The sequence below is a fragment of the Nesoenas mayeri genome (genome assembly GCF_963082525.1).
Source record: "Nesoenas mayeri genome assembly, chromosome: 11".
Classification (NCBI taxonomy): Eukaryota; Metazoa; Chordata; class Aves; order Columbiformes; family Columbidae; genus Nesoenas; species Nesoenas mayeri.
This window is the reverse complement of record NC_137563.1, coordinates 12,271,363-12,288,994: the sequence shown is the minus strand read 5'-3', so window position 1 is coordinate 12,288,994 and position 17,632 is coordinate 12,271,363. Positions and strand designations below refer to the sequence as shown.

Here is a 17,632-nt window from a genome sequence, read left to right as displayed (position 1 = left end):
CTAAATAAATAGCAGCATTTATGCCTCTGCAAAACAGAGGACCTGACCAGGAAGAGATAGTGACCAGAATAGAAGTATTTTGCACTATAAAAAGAAAAAGCTGAAAAAATATGCAAGGCAAAAGCCTTGTGTCATTAATCTATAAAGATACAGCTTAATAACAAGGGCTTCATACATACGAGACAGGAGTTCTTCACAAATCCAGAGGACACAATGGCAGAACCTCCTACACCTACTGAAAATACACACTCCCACACAGGGGCTTCTTTGGGATCGGAAAAATGTATCTCCCATTTGATCCTTGCCTAGCACAGGCCATCAAAGAAATATCAGCATTTATTGAAAACAAAACAGTTTATCAAGCGCGAGTGATAAAAATCAAGAAGATTCCAAGGCAGTACAATGACTTCATGGCTTTCTTCGCCTAAAAGAGAAAAGAACAAAAGCCACAAACAACTTTCAGATTTTGCACAGCAGCTGTTTTCCTTTACAGCAGTTCCCAGCCTCCCAACCTGCTCTGCTGCGTGCAAAAGTTTCACATGTCCCATGCTAAGAAATACTACAATTAACATCAGAAAATTTAGGAGCTTATTAATCAAGAAACAGTTGGATTTTGCCTTTTTTTAAACAGCTGTGAGCCTAAACCAAAGTTTTATTTCAATTGTTTAATAAGTTTAGATAAATAGAAGCTCAAACTCAATACGTAGGCAAACAAAAGGATTTACTACAATATTACAAGGTTGTAGGAAGGCTGCAAGTAGCAGTAGCCACATTGAGCACGTCCCAGTTTCTAGTAAGAGATATAATAAAGTGTCTAACAGGTGCATGTTTGTCACTTCATCTGAAAGAGGGATTACTGACTTCAGATACTCTCCAAAATACCCTTCCACCATAGTTCTACAATAGCAATAAGTTCCGTTGACTTTGGCTTCAGAGAAACCTCTCCAGGCCTCTCTCCTGCCTGCAAACATTTATTGCAAAACTGCAAATTTTCTTCCCCTGAGCTACCCCGGGTGACTTGACAGCACTGCCAGCACCTGTCTGCAAGTGCCCAGATCTGACTTCAACGAAACTCTTATCTGAAGCATTTCTTTAGTCGGTGAAGTGTTTTGTTAGATGTAGGGCTCAAGTTTTGGGCACCAGCCTCACAAACTGCAGGATCATTCGGACTTTTTTTGCTAGAAATTGGAAGTTCAGGTTTGGTAATTGGTGTTCAGGTGTGTCACTGTTATTGATCCCAACACATTAAAGAATAAGACAGCCCTGAAGAATTCAGACTGATCTTCACATTTGAAAAACAGGAACGTTTCTTCTAGCACAAGCCCATGGTTCCTGAGCATGCACATTAACTACACAGCAGGTGGCAGCTGAAATATTAACTACTGTCAACTATACTATTAGGTGTATTCTACGGTTGCCTCAGTTCCCTCCTCCCTACACCATACTGAAATAACCTCGTTTAATTTAAATTTATCTAAACATACAAAAGTGAGAATTCTTTACTATAACAGCATCTGATAAAGGCTGGGGGGACAGGAGAGGGATCCAGCTCAGTGCTTGGTCACTGCCACCCGTCGTCCTGTTCCACTCCAGACCCGCTGGGCATCCTACAGCTCCAGCTTCTTACAGTCAAGGTAGCACAAAATCAGACTTGACACTCTGCTCACTGTTTTACCCAAAAGACAATAATTCCACTTAGAGTCTCCTGCAGATCTATCCTGTCACCAGCTTCCAGCACTGAGTAAGCCCGCTTACCTTACAGTATTAAAAGAGACATGCACCCTAAAGATAAAGTGGGAAGGGCAAGGTCAAGGTGGGGGGAAACATAAAGTTCTTACACTTGAGATGTTACCAGGAAAGAGAATGCGATAGCCCAGCTGCACAGGAGAGATGCACTTACTTGGGCTGAGCATGATGCTGATATCCAGGTCCAAGAGCTGATCCTGCTCTCATCTCCACTGCCACAGAACACTGAGGGGACACAGAAAATCAGAGTCCATTGCTAACCCTCCCCCCAGCATCACCCCAAATTCTCATCCAGATCAATTATGATATGTCCCCTTTCTTTATAACGTACTCTGGTTTCTACATCAGTCCATGCAGAGTCTGTAGCATCCTCAGCTGGGTCAGGATTGGAAGGGGAAGATCTTCGCTTTCGACTGAAAGAGGAAAAAATACTCACAACCGTCATATATTTTGGCAGACTTTCACAAACAAAAATACATTTTATGCTTTCTAAATACCTTGCTCTTAGCAGTAAACCAACCTTAAAAGCAGCTACAGTATCTATAGGCCTCTCTGAGTTACTTTTACGTGGTTTCAAGTTAGATGCAACAATTTTCTCTTCCATAATGTGGACCAGAAGCACTTACAGATGCACTGTTAGAGTTCCCCATCTCCAGCAGTGTCAGAACCTAAAATTAGGACCACAGCTTACCCAGTTGGAGATTCTTGCTTCAGAGTCTCTATTTCTGTGAACTGCACAGCCTGTCCACCACCCCTGGTTTTGAAAACATCACCCTGGAAACCAAAAGCAGTTCACAAGGTACAGTCAGTCACTGGGTCAGCACGATGGCTACAGAGCTGGTCTTCACATTAAAACTGTCATTCCCTTGCAGGTTTGTAGCCAGCAAGCACATGTGCACAAGTATCCTCCCCCCCATGATATATCTTCTCTTATTACACACAGGACAATAAACAGTGAACACCATCTACCCTGATGATCATGCACTACAGTGACAAAGACTTTTGTATGATCACAATGACCAAGTAATACCACAGAAATCATGTCACAAGATTCATTTCAATAGTTCCATTCCACAGCATGAACAGGTACATTGTCAGCTGTGCAAGGCTTTGCTTTTGAAAATATCTCTAGAAACTACGATGTTACCTCCCAGGAGTGAGAGCTTTTTTAAAACTAAAATAGAAAAGACAACATTTGAAGGTCTGTGGCTATAGGAAAAATGAACCAAAAGCTTCTTCCTACAAATTAGAAAGAGCTCTCGGTTTGCCTGGGGTAGGTACAGTCAGTGTTTTGGGACACAAACATTGCAAGTGTTCAAAGCCAAGGCTGTCTCACCAATTTGTTTGTCAGTTGACTACTAGAAATTATGTCCTGGAGCATTCGAGCTTCCATCACTGCAGCAAGCTGACTCATACCGCTAGTGGAAATCAAATAACATCACTCCAACAAGATCAACTCCACCAGATTAGCTGCAGCTACAAGCCTGAGAAACTTTCACTACAAATGGTTTATTGCATTTTACTAGAGGGAAAACAAATTTAATTACTTCCAAGGAAAACGACGACTGGGATAAACAAGTTTATAGGAAGTAATGACAAAGTTCAAGAAAAGTATTTTCAGACTCTAAAAATTCCTTAAATCCAACAGCACAAAACTTTCAAATCAAATCTCTCAGCAGCTTGAGTCAAACATGTCCTTTTGCAAGCCAGTAAGCCCGGACCACAAACGCACTGCCAGAAATAGGTATTGACAAGGTTATCGTGAGTTTCGCTTTACCTTAATCAGTTTGGTCTCAATCTCCCCATCAGAGGCCAGCTCCTGGTGCGTCAGCATGTACTTGTCGCACTTGGCCAGCGCCTTTTCGCTGGCGGCTGCCACCGTGATGGCGTGGGGGACATGCGGCTGCATGACCGTCTCAGTGGGCAGGTTAGAAGGTGGTTTGTGATCCACCCAGCGCTCCCCAGCTGAGCGTGAGCGTCTGTGTCTGAGGCGAACCGGAGGCGCGTTCTGATCAGAGCAGGAGAGAATCAGAAGAAATCAGCACACAGTAAATCTCGGAGGACATCATTAGTGGAGGGGAACGGTGCAGGTTTGGTTAAGATGTGTTTGTACAGAGATCAAAGCTTCGTTCCTAAGGTGCTTTCAGAGTGTGCCCTGTAAGGCACCACTACAGAGAGCCTTGCATGAAAGTATTAATGGATTATTTCTGTGCCAATTGCTATTTTTTTTTTTTGTAAATTTTAGCTGAGTGTTATCCAATCTGTTGCATTCCACACATAGCAAAGTTTCCTCAAAGAGGACATGTTTGTTTGGCAATGCTCCTCCCAAGTTTCCAACTCAAAACAGACTGTTACAAACATATTAACCAACCAGAAAACAGAAATTTATGATTCCCTGGTTGCATTCGTGGATCAAAATGAATTTCTGAGGCAGCAAAGCAAGCAGGCTGAGTATGGATTTCCAACAAGGCCTCACGACACTTGTGAGTAAGCAGAGCAGAGAAAGCATCCCCCGCCCTGCTGCTATCACTTGAGCTCCACTGTTGAAAACCCATGAGAAATGATTGATGTTCATATATTTTTAATTTATGAACATTATTGTCAGTTGCTCAGGGAAATCAGAAAAAAATCTGGAAGCCTGTTTAAAAACCTGGGAGCCTTCAAGACCTTTGAATGGACTTTTGAAATAATATTTACAAGCTTTGTTCCATCGATACACTAATTTGAGACGCCTCTGACTCAAAGCAAGGTTACATAACACAAACCTACGAATTCAAATCATATCTGCTGTATTTTCAGGTGATGAGCACCAGTTAAGATTTTCTTGACCAGAAGACATGAGATTGGCTCTACCCTTCACAGATAAACCTCTTACAAGTCTCAAGCAGCTCGTAAAATTAAACATATATAGGGAAGTGTGGCTTTCAGCAAAAATCTTCCATTAAAATTGAAAAAAAAAAAAAGTCAATACTTTTTTCCCCTCTTTTAGTGGGCAAGTACTTATTTCCATTGACAGTTTTGAAGCAATTCTGCCAAGATGCCTTAGAAATTACGTTCCAAGGAGAGGGCATGATACTGCTGCTCACATTTTACTGCAGCAGAGCCCACACTCCTCACTTTGCTGGCAGCGATTCGTGTATTAGTTAATTGGAAGAGTATTTGCTTAAAAGCAGGTCCCTGACTTCAAAAGGCCAGCAAGTGACAGACATTTTGAGAAAACGATCAAAAATTAATTATGCCATGATAAACTTTCCTCCTCTCGAGCTCTCTCGAGAGGCTGAGGTGGTAAATTCTCTTGGATTTGCCTGAGCCACTGCAACGGTGCTACATGATAGAGACACCACCAATACAAACATTTGCACGCATCAGTTTAATAAGGAAAATAAAAAAGTCTCCCGCCTGTAAGCAAAGCCCCCAGTTTTAAGGCAGAGGTGAAAATTAGGGAAGACTATTCTAAGAGAGTTAAAGTTAACAGTTACACAAGCAAGATGTTGGTCCAAGCACCATTTCCAGGAGATATTTGCAGATACGGCTCATAAACCACCTTTTAAGCTGCTCAAACAGACTATGGTACATTGCAGGCTGTGAGACAGGTTGGAGGAGACGGACACAAGTTAAAACACAAGGACATTCACAGCTAGAGAAAAGGTCTAGCGAGTTCAGAGTTCCGCACAAGTGCTACCTATGCACTAGCAAGAAACACACACATTGCTTTTAAGGAGTTTTTAAAATGTCAAGACAACACATAGAATGAGTAGTGAGGCTCAACTCGGAAACACATTGTTCTAAGAGAAATACATTTAGGGGAAAACTCCAATCTATGTTAGGTGTGCTGGATGTAAGAGAGCAGTTGTAACGAGTTTTTGAGCCAGACTAAGCAGCACTACGTTTAGCTTTTGACAGGAGCAGCACTAACCCTGCAGCATTGATCCTCTTCTATTTCTAGCTCATGTCTACGCCTGGGAACCTCAATGACTCCAGTCCAGCACATCCCTCGCCTTCTGTCTGAGGTGTTAGAGTCTCTACTTTGTTCTGGTTCTTGCTGTCTACTCCTCGCATTAGAAGTGCCACTGGTGTGCTTGTGCGAAGGGGTTTTCTGCTCCCACTCCATGACACAGGAGGCCACAGAAATGCTGCTACAAGAATTAGAACGTCTGTGCAGCTGCGGGTTGCTCACAGGCCGCTGGCTGTTAGGAACCTGAGTAATAAAATTACTAGAAATCTAGAGAGAACAGGAAAGAAATTAGTGAACATACAGGTCTGACAATTAATAAGGCAATAAAACAATGAACAGTGACAATGTGCAGCATGCCAATTCAGCTAGTCAAGCTAATGTGTTTGGAGAGGTCAAGGGTTGCAGTGACAGCAGGAGGATCAGGTCTCCTTCCAGTACTGGTGGCATTAGAAGGCAGAGCACAAATAAAGAGCACTGATAAATACAACAGGAGAGAAAGAGTTCAAAGCAAGTTCAGTTATCCAAATTCTGTGCTTGGGAACTATTTTCTCACCACTAAAGTAGAAGTGCCCTGCATTTTAGTTAATTCTTCTAAATGCACTTGCCCCTATATCAAGAAGTGATTTAAGGGCAACTTACAGGCACTGGTGATGGAGACACTGATCTCTGGACGGGCTTCTCTCGGTCTCTCTCCCGTGAAGGCCGCTCTGGCTTTTCATTTCTTGGTTCAGTAACGATGGCCTTCAGTTGCTTCAGTTTTTCATCTTTGACCCAAAGCTTGTTCTGCATCTCCAGCTGCTTCGCTGCTACACGACGCTCCTACCCAGGGAAGGGAAGAAAAGCATGAAGTACCTTCCACAAAAGCATGAGTAATTGTGCTGAAAGCCTGAAGAGAACTGCATATTCCACATGGAATGAAACTCTGCCCCAGAGAGATACAAGCTATAGGAAAGAGTGACATATCAAAGCTAAAAGACCACTTTCTGGATTATAAAACACTACCATGTTTGGTGTCGTAATCAGTTTGCTTCCTAAATTATGACAAATGGGAGCAGGTCTAACTATAGTTCTGCCAGTGATCCTGAAGTAGTAAACAGCCCTGCAATAGTAAAAATTAATCTCTCCGATTTCTTTTCCTTATTGCTTGTCAAGTGCATAACTAAGCAAGTGTTCGCATGAGGATAAAGGGGAGAGCCTGACATTAGGCTTCTACTGACAGGACAAGAGCATCACTCCTCAGAGAGACACAAACCCAAAAGAGCAAATTCCAGATACAGAAATGAAGTGGCCAAGCACTGAAGAGCTCTAGCTGCACCAGACAGCTGAGAAATTTATCTTACCATACCATATTTGTGAAAGTTCAAAATGTCTGTTCAAGTTGGTAATTAAAGCCAAACATCTCCGTTCTTCATGCTACTACTATATAAAAAAAGACCCATTTTCAGCTGAGTTAACTTTCTTCCCAGTAGTTAGTATAATGCTGAGTTTTGGATTTTGGATGAGAACGCTCCCCTCAGCGTTGCTCCCTCACACATTTCTAGCAGATCGGCAGTGTACTCACACACTCCTTCTCCCACTTCATGGTTGTTTCTGCCACCATGCCTTGCAGCCGTGCCTCCAGCCTGCGCTTGTCAGAAGCCTGACGTTGCAGTTTCTGGCTCTTGCTTTCTAGCTCTTGCTGAAGATTACGCTTATCTTCTTCATAAATTGTTGTAGTTTTCTCTAAAATCTCAATCTGAGGGAAGAGAGGAAGGACTTGGCTATGCTGCTTAGAAGCACAACCATCCAAGCACAGAATATCCGGTTATATTTCTGTTACAGTACACTAGAATATATCAGCTGTTGTACAAGTGTGCCCAGATAAACAGTCCACATTCCAAAAAAATTCAGAGATTTTACAACTTTATAAGAAAGTTGTCCTGTTTTCAAGTATTAAGAATTGCCTCATTGGAAAACCAAAAATCTACAAGTGTTCAGTAAAGCTCCCCACAAAATACTTTTAATCTTGTTTCTAATATCCATCTTTCAAGCAGCTTCTGATGTTAGAAGCCTGACAAACAGTACACAGAAAACACATTTTGTGCTTTGCTTTAGACAATGAAAAAACTGACCTTGTATTCCAGAGTTTTAATTTTCTTCTCCAGGCGTTCTACATCTGTTTTCTGTCTTGCTATTGTTTTGTCTTTTTCAGACAGTTTTCCTTGAAGATAGTTTTCCTTGGCTACAACACTGGAGTCAAGTTCTTGAAGCATTGTTTTAAATGTGAGCACTGCAAAAGAATCAATATATTTTATCTTCTCACCCTATCTCCATGATATCAAAAGCAGTTCTGTTTTTCTCCTATCAATTTAATGCTAACACCTACTTCATTACCTCAAAAAAGGTTTTTTAAATGATCAGTCTAGACAATATACTTATTTCCTGCTGGTACAGAAGAGATCCTTTGAATAGTAATAAGGGCATCAAAAAAAATCTAGCTGCATGCTGATATTCAAACTCTTACCATTTTTGGCAAACTCTTCTGATAACATTTGTCGTAGTTTATGGCGTTTTTCCAGGACTTCAATAAGCTTTGGAAGCGTTTGATCGTCATTAACGTCCAATAGCTCACACGAAGGCAATGGGGGTAGGCTCTGCAAAAACATTTCTGCAACAGATTGCTCTTCTGTTTCTGCAAGATTGGAAGCCAAGAAAGTCTGTCAGCAAGCTACAGAACAGGAAAATTCCATTTGACAACACCCAGCCACAGATCATTCGTTTCACAGTATCACGAAGCAGCCAGAACGTAGAATAATTAACGAGAACTAGAAGTTTTCAGAAGAGATGACAGTATTAAGATTAAATAGTACATCCTTGATTCATTGCTTTATAATAACCCCAGGCAACTCCTGATTTCTAAAGTAGGCCCTAAGCACACAAAAAACATCAAAGTATCAGCCTCAGCACAATTTCCTTTCAGGAGCTGCAATAATGGGACCGTGAATTCACCTCATCACCAATAACAAAGAATTACATCGAGACTTAACACAAGAACCAGGTTCATACTGCAATACTACTCACAACATAAAAAGAGCAGTACCTACGGCAGGGAAGGCTCACAACAACAGTTCTGTGAAGTTCCTTTTGCACTTTCAAGGCTCAAAAAAAGCCAAACCTGTTTGAAAACAGCCTTCAAACCTAACAACAGAAAAACGTATAATCACCTGGCACTTACCTTCATTTATGGGGCCACCCCGCATCTCTAGCTTGCGCGAGAGCTCCTCCTGGAACGCCTGGTTCCTGAGGCGCCGTCCTGGCGTCAGCCCACACAGGGCCCTGTCAACGGGCCTCGCAACCTCCACTTCCTGCGTCATCTCTGCAAAGCGCATGACTTGCTGCAAAAGAACCAGAGCAGCTTAACCACAGAACCAACCAGGAGTGGCCCCATGTAAGTTTGACAGTGGCACCTCAGGTCAATAAAAGCATTGGAGGACACGTTATCAAGCTACAATCTCAAATAGCTCCCACCTCGATAGCTAATGACTCTGAAGCGGAGCATCCCAAAACCTTTCCAGTAACACCTCCCCAACCTCAGCCCCCAAGGAACCACGAAACAGTGAAGATGCTCAAGTTTTTGTAAGAACTGTCATAGTACAATTAAGTACCTAAATACAGGTGAGTATTTGGACTTCTGTAAATAAGAAAAACTTTCCCTCTTAGAAGCCAGTAGCAGTTGTCATTTTTAAGAAGAAAAATAAGACTTGGAGGGCACATTTGCCTTATAATATTATATTTGATTACTAGTGCACAAATAACCATCCCTATCACCTACTAAACAAGTACAGTAATTCAGTGATAAACATGGAAAAAGAACAGGAAGGAATGAGGCAAGATCTGCAAGGAAGTTACCAGGCTCTCCTCGTAGTCCTCAGCTTTCGGATTCACGCACACAATCATCCGCACTTTTCCTTCACCGTCAAAATAGTTCTTGAAGAGGTGAGTCAATTTGGAATCTCTGTACGGGACCATCTTAAAGTACACAAAAGACCTCTAAGCTTTCATTACACCAGATCTTCATCAAATCAAAGATAATTAGATAACGGGTTGCATACCTTATTCATTCCATACATCTGGTTTTCCCGCAGAACTTCAATACATGTCCTTAATGTCATTAGTGACTGATTAATGTTGCCTAAAAAACAAACCCAACACAAGCCACAAGGACAAAAAAACTGTAATCAACCACTTGGATCATGTTCCCAAATTATTTAACAGTTTTGGTTAAGAATAAATTGCTGAGATTTCTGTCTAAAGGTGATATATACCTGCTTCTCGTAACCTGTTCCCTTCAGCTTTTGTTCGATTAGTTCGTTCACTTCCAGCCAGATCGACTAAAGACAGTTGGCTTAAAGTAATCTGCTCTTTCTCCTGTTACAGAAAACAAATCACGTTAGGCTGAAGATTAGCTCTGTATTCCTTCTAACAAAGTGGGGGAAACAATCCCCACAAACCCGAGTCAGCATGCACATTTAAAAATAACGTGTTGCACCTTTAATCGAAGTCTGAGGGTGTTTTTATAGCCCTTAATGCCTGCACCTGTGCACCACTGGCTTTTTTTTTTTTTTTAACATTAATTTAGCAGATCCATTCTGCCCTGGGCCACAAGATAGGTATTAAAATTCAAGTTTTAGATTCTGAACAGTTTTTGCTCAAAAGAAGCAGAGGTAAAAACCAAAGGAATAGGCAGCTTCACGCTCCATTTTAATGCTCTACTTCCATTACAAAAAGGAAATTAATTCTGGCAAAGACTCAAAACTTAATAATTATGATTTCCTTCAAAATGAAATTGCTAATGAGCAAGATTCATACGCTCAAGACACAGTACCTGTTTTGGTAGGCCACGCTGCAAGGTTGAGCACCTTTTCTAACCTACACATACATACATACATACGTGTGCGCAATTCTCGTTTAGCCACCTGCCCCAGAATTCACCTGTAGCACATTGTCTCCATCTGCATCCAGAGGTGCCTGAGCCAACTTTATTATAAAAACACTGTGAGAGCGACTGGATTCTCGATTCAGCTGAGTGTCTGCAATCCGCCTCTTCTTCTGACCTGTTCAGAACAAAAACAATCCCTCCAAAAATCTCTCATTTAACAGATTTGCCACCTGGCAGAGCCAATTCTGGTTTCAGCATGATAAAGGATTACACATCTGTAGGGAATTTAACAAGTTATATTCTAAGATTTACCTCTCCAAAATACTTCAAAAGCTTCTTCTGTAGATTTCACCTCTACTTCTGTGCATCCCATGACGTACATGTTGTGATTCTGGTCTTCACGTAGAATTTTTGATTGTGGAGGTCTGAAGGACAGGGAGGAAACAAAACAAAAACCACTGATTGGAGTTTTCTGTACAGCAATACACCGTGTCATGCACATTTTCTTTTGTTTAAGTACAAAATTCAGACTGTCAATTATCCACACAGCAGATGGAAGGGAAGTGCAAGTACACGGACACACATTCAGCCAAGATTAGTTACACTTCAGCTACTGCTTTAATTTAGAAACTATGTTTAATTGCAATTGTTACTGGAAATCACGAGTCTGGATGGCAGCTATCGGTTTTCTACATGCACACAGAAGCAAGACAGCTTCGACAGCGCTCTATATTCACTAGTAAAGCAAGAAGAAATAGGGAGCCAATCTGGGTTTATTTTCTGCTCTACTAAAAGAAAATTTGACTTTTCAATATTTGGAATAATATGCTTAGGCACATACATAAAGTCACCATTTCGCACAGGAGTGTTGCAATTGTTCCACCTACCAAAAAAACAGGGTTAAAAAAAAATATTAAGTCATTCAGCTTGTGTCTGAAATATTTTCATATATAACACACTGTAGTTTCTATAAATAGAAACAGTCCAAAATTCTTCATAGGCTGATTTTTGGGCATAAGCATAGGACTAAAGCAAATAATTCTATTCTTTTCCAAAAAGCATTCGCAGAAATTCACACTCATTTCAAATCAGTACCCTGGAGACAGCTCTTGATGTTTCAGCCCAATAGTATGTTTTGCTCTAGTTAGTCTTTGTAAACTAGCCAAATCTTTAATTAACACATGTACTGATGGATAGGCCTAGGGTTTTCTTTAATGGGTTTAGAATTAAAAAAAAATAAATATATATATATATTCCAAGTTCAATTTGCAGACTGTTTTTCTGAAGGTCTCAAGATTTACCGATTTTAGACATCAGCCAAGCACATGCCTTTCCCAAAACCACCCAGAATTTCATTTATAAGACTATTAATTTCTGTTTCTATGGAAATGATTTGCATCAAGTGAAATAATATGCAAACTTGCATTGACTGTGAAGTAACAAAATAACATCTTTTGCACAATAGACTCTTTCCAGAAGAAAAAAGTCAGCTATGGAATGGCTTACCCTTCAAGTTCCTGTCACCTGCTAGGAACAGTACTCACAAAATACCATGAATAGACTTAGAATCTCAGTGTGATACAGCACACTACCTAATAAATATTTGCCTATTAACCTCCCATTATAAGGAGGAAGGGAGCACTAAGCCTTAGCAGCAACAGAACAACCATCAGTGCTTGGAACACATAAATAGTGCAGTCTGGACTCCTTGGCCATCTCCTTTTCCATGTGATTTTTGAAGTGACTTCCACAAATTGAGCCAGACTGGCCAAGAATGCAGCCACAAAGACACATTGTAGCTCCTGCAAAAATGTAACTGAAGTAGAATTAAAGGTATTCATAGAACTAACTTGGGTTTTATAGGCTCAAATGGAGCTTCCTCCAAGAGGTCGTATATGTAGTTGTTGTAGATCTCAATATAAGAGACAAAGACACTGTAGACATTATCTTCATCAACATCTTCCACTTTGCAGTGATCTTGCACATTGATCATGTCAGCAAATTCCGGATCTATTTGTCGCCTGTTGAACACACAAAATAAGTTATTGTAACGGAGCATGCGCAGCCAGCTAGTGTGTCAGCCAGTGATGCAGTTAGAGAGCAAGTCTGCTAACGAATAGTACGATTGGAATGTGGAAGTGTAACACCTGCAATTAGTGACAACGCATCCAGTCACACTAGATATAAAAAAGCACTCAGAAAGTGTCAGTAGATCAACTCTCCTCTGATACTGCTGTAGTCAGTGGAGTAAGAAGTGTCTTGCAAAATATCCCCAAATGTAACTTCCCAGTATTCCCCCTTGGCGAAGTCACAGCATTTAACTCATGGGTTAACAGGTACAAAAATAGACTTTGGTTTAAGTCTTCTAGTATAAATACTTAGTTATGCAATTGCTCAAACCACACAAAACACATTAGCTTTCCATTAATAGATTTTATTCCTTTCTTCAAAGGAAGGATAAAGAAACCAAAGTAAGTTAAAACCACAATTTCAGAATACCATTTACATTAACTAAATTCATTCTGTGCGTTACATTAGTTACTTACTTGCCAGATGGAGTTTTTGGAACAGGCATGGCATCTCTTTTCTGGCGCTCTAATAGAGCATCTACTTCACACTGAACATCCACACCATTCTTGTCATCAAGCTTAAAAACCTGTGAGCATGTTTAGACAGTATAACAACAAACACTAGAGAACATAAGCTCTTGGCCAGCAAAACAAATTATTTTATCGAGCTGTCGAGCAAGCAGGAAATACCATGCCCCTCACTAACACTCAATCTTCTGGCTAATGTGAAGTAGATCTGACAGAAAACAGATATTTCCAAGATAATAATATTTCATAAAAGCTTCCAAGTGAGTACACTACTGAGGAAAAGCATTCCAGTAGGATTTCAAATATGTTTATGTATCAAAATCCCAGAGATATTTGGCCATAAGAAAAGCTTCACATCACCTAGATTAGATATAGTTTCCTGGGGCTTTTTAATTTTGTAGATGGATTTAATTCCATAACTCAGGAAACTTCCTCTTTCCTTTTTTAATTGTTTTTTAAAAAGTTAATTAAAGAATGAACAACAATTATAAAGAAAGTCATATATCCTCATGAAATGTCTGTCCTAACTACTACTCCTGCCTCCTTGGCCCCCCTCTTCAAATTTCATGGGGGTTGGTTTTCTTAAAGTGTTCCAGCCACCTGACTAGACAGGAGAGAAATACATTGAACAGGACATTTTTCTAGCGTATTTAGGCCATTACAAGCAACAGCGCAGAGAATTCAGTGCAAAGCCACTCACAAATCGCTTGGCCTGGAAGGGTCCAATGCTGTTGAAGATCATGTCAAGGCAGCGCGGGAGAAGCCCTCCGTCCCCAGGAGATCCCGTCATGGTGTGAGTCTTCCCGCTGCCCGTCACACCATATGTAAAAAGGAGACCTAGGAAAGGGAACTCATGTAATCATGCCTGCTGCCTTCAAACAAGTCATTACGATCACAAGTCCTGTCTTTCTTGGGTCAAATATATTTGGAAAAAAAAATGACTCCTGGCAGTACTGATCATCCGCTCTGTCAAGGGCACGTTTGGAAGCCAAAATGGAAGGAAATCACTAAATCCCAGATGTGGAGATCTGATTTGGTTTGACTGTTAATGAGGAGCCTGACCTGACCCAAACAGTTCAAGGACCAGCACTATGATATCAAACCACGCCCAGGAAATCAAGCCTAAAAACTGATTTATTTCTGTAGTCATTGTTTAGGTGGACAACTCATCCTTTTCTACAGAAAAAAGCTTATCCAATTAACAGCGTACACAAATATTAGACCTTGACACAAGGAACATGCACATCATAGCAAAGGTAAATGGGTTTAGAAGTAACAAAAGGCAAGAAGAACTTGTCTAGGGGAGCTGAAGCACAACTGCTCCAATGCAAACAAGATATCCATGTTCTTCTCTACACAAGCCAAGAAAGCTTGAGACACATGAAATCACAGCAATAGAAGAAACTGCACAGTAACAAACAGAAAAAAGTTCTTGCTTACCATTTTTCCCACGAATGAGATCTTCCACTAGAGGTTTAGCCACCACATCAAAAAGCTTCTTCTGAACAACAAGGGTGCCAAACACTTCTTTAAACGAGTACTGTGTCTGAAGGAAAGAAGATACACCACCCTAAGCCTTACGTATCCCTGTCCAGAAGTCTGTTGCTTAAAAATGCTTCATTATTTCATACCTTAGAACCACTTTCCATCAGCTTATCAGAATGATAAAGATTCTACTTTAGGAATTTACCAGTGTTTGAGCACAGGCAGTTGCTTCAAAGGAACTACTGTGAGAATAAGACGTGCATAATGAAGAGCAGCAACTCTCTCATTCTCACAGAGCTTAAGTTCAGAAATAACCAGAACCATCACAGAGCCTGAGCCCCCAGCAACCAGAGAATTTATATATATTCACAATTTACAGCTTCAACCTCAAATTTCTGTTTGAGCTTCCACCATCATCTACGCGAGCACTAGCAAAGGAACATCCACAATGGCCAAAATCGAGATGTTTCAACATTTAATAATTTTGTTTTAAGCTTGTGTCTTTTTCCAGCCTAGCCTCCAATATACTTTCCTCTTCATACAAATCTGGCTACTTTTCAGTTGAAACACCTGCTTTTGTAAACACTTAAAATTTGTGAGCAAAAGTCTGTTTACTAAGCTTCTAATTAACCTTTGCCTATTTTATTTAAGCCTTTGAAGATCACTTTATGTACTGTCTGCAAGAATATCCCAGACTGAAATTGCAAACAAAGTATTCTGCATTCCAACTAACTTTTTTGGTTTTTTTTAAACACTAGGATCTTGTCTCCCTTGGAGTTCCAGCAGCCTGTTGGAACCTGCATTAACTGTTTCACTACGGAATCCTGTTCAGTGCTGCCTTACTCTGGCTCCTCATTCTGCTGCACTCATGGCCTAAACTGTCCTCTTTTAAGAAACATTTGTATTGATCAAGGAACAATATGAACAGTTTTGTGACCTGCTACCTACTTTTCTACACTTTGTATATTAAACATAACCTACAGCTTTCACCCATATATATGATATACACAGGAGAATATTGCTTTTATTACCCAACTGAAGTTGGGGGTAAATCAACTCTTAACTCATTTGTGTCTGGTTTAGCTTAAAGCTGGTAGTCCTACATGAAAAAGTCCTTTAAACAGTCTAAACATTTGCCAGCTTTGCTTTTGCTCCTTTTGCCCTTCCCTCCACCCTACAGAAGTGATGTTTTCATATACAGAGAAGGAAATATTTGATAGCTAAAGGTGCATTTGTGCTTTAGGTAGTTTTCTGGTCTGGAAAACTTGCTGTTGCAGAACCACAAACTGCTGATTTACACACTGCAAGAGACCCCCCCGAGCTAGTAAGAAACCTCGACAGCGGGGAAAAGCACCTCTGTGCCCAGTTCAGCCCCGTCCCCCGGCAGAGCTCCAGGGCAGGGCACACTCATGGCTTTCCCCGCCGCCCCCAGGCCGTTACCTCCCGGTACTCCCCGTTGCGGAATATCCTGTATCCATCGGGCGGGTGGATCTGCACCGTGGTCTCGTTGATCACCTCGATGCAGCACTCCTGGTCCGGGCGGCTGAGCGGTCGCACCCTACAGTACACCTGGGGGACGGGGGGGACACGGGCCCCGGGGCCCCTCAGAGCGGACCCGGCGGGAGAGGGCCGGCCCAGCTCCAGGGGCCCCTCCTCGGGGGACCGCGGCCCTTCCCCGCGCCAGCCGTCCCCGCACTCACCCCCACGGGATCCTTCAGGCTGGGGTTGGACGGCTTCTTGGGCACCGGCCTGCGAGGCGTCCTGGCCCTACCGGGAGAAGGGGGGAGGCGTGAGGGGCGGCCCCACACGAGACAGGACGGGCCGGGCCAGACTGGACCGAACCGCAACGAACGAGACGGGACCGGGGCCCCGAGGCCGAGCAGGGGCTGGGTGGGACTTACGCCGCCCTCATGTCGCCGTGCCCGCGGGGTCGCGGTGTCGCCATGGAGGCGGCCACTCCCGTCCGGGTCCCGCACCGCCTGCCACCGGCGGCTCGCGCGCTGCTGTGATTCAAATCTAACCAATCAGCGCGCACGGCCGCGCCCCCGTGCGTCACCGCGCAGCGCGTGGTTACGTCACGACGACGCCGTCCACCCGCCCCTCCCCGAGACGCGAGGCCGCAAGCGTTGCCATGGCGACGCCAACGGGCGCGGCCCGGAGCGCGGACGCCCCCTGCTGGGCCTGGTGAGGCCGCTCGGGACAAGGAGACAGCGGCGGGGGCCCGGGACCCGCGGAGCACAGTGGGACCCTGGCCCGGAGGGAGGGGCCGGGAGCCCCGAGGCAAGCTGCTTAGAGAGACAAATTCAACAAGATGAGCTGTTAAAATATTTACCGTCCCCAAGACCGAAGCTGGGGAGTGCCCAGATGTCTTTCAACATTGGAACTTCACCGTCACACAACTCCAACTCGCTTAACCGGCAGAATCGCTGAGCGCTTGGCATTTAAACAACTCCTGCGGTTTGGGGAAGAGATTAGTGAAGTCCTGAAGGAGCTATTTAACATTCAGGGAGTGCGGCGCATCCGCAGGAGTTATCAATCACTCCGCGCAGATGGTAAATGTATCTCCTTTCACCACAAACAGAGCAGCAAACATTCAAATTCATCACCAAGACAACATGTTTAAATCCGACTTCTATTTTCAACTCATATATTTTTAACAAACTGCTAAGTAATGAAAATCAATGTTTTCACGCAGGCGGTTGGATCCCACCCCCAGCTCTGCCCAGCTGCAGATTTGCTCCGTGTGTTTCAGTCACGCAAAACTATCCACAGCCACATCCAACAGGACATACTGGTGCAGGTCACACTTAGAGCCGAGGAGGCACCAACTTTCCCCCGACCAGCCCTGATTTAACAGCGTTTCTGTGTTGAGGTGGGAAATATCACTTCAGGTGTGGAGCGGCCGAGACAGAGGTGGCCTCAGATCAGATT

At 42.7% G+C, this 17,632-nt stretch overlaps 1 protein-coding gene across 1 annotated transcript; it reads right to left on the bottom strand.

The window, feature by feature from the left end:
- Positions 1 to 1,896: 1,896 nt before the first annotated feature.
- KIF23 (kinesin family member 23) lies at positions 1,897 to 16,667 on the bottom strand (the record flags this gene model as incomplete). Its single annotated transcript, XM_080351018.1, has 23 exons — positions 16,603 to 16,667; positions 16,402 to 16,468; positions 16,142 to 16,270; positions 14,657 to 14,762; positions 13,917 to 14,053; positions 13,166 to 13,275; positions 12,470 to 12,640; positions 11,461 to 11,502; positions 10,932 to 11,044; positions 10,673 to 10,794; positions 10,006 to 10,108; positions 9,793 to 9,872; positions 9,590 to 9,709; positions 8,916 to 9,075; positions 8,205 to 8,372; positions 7,813 to 7,970; positions 7,263 to 7,436; positions 6,341 to 6,520; positions 5,663 to 5,968; positions 3,524 to 3,754; positions 2,438 to 2,520; positions 2,078 to 2,159; positions 1,897 to 1,971 (listed from the first exon to the last, which is right to left on the bottom strand). Exons 1-23 carry the CDS (start codon positions 16,644 to 16,646, stop codon positions 1,897 to 1,899), a joined length of 2,961 nt encoding a protein of 986 aa, XP_080207144.1. The 5' UTR covers positions 16,647 to 16,667.
- Between the last annotated feature and the right edge of the window lie 965 nt (positions 16,668 to 17,632).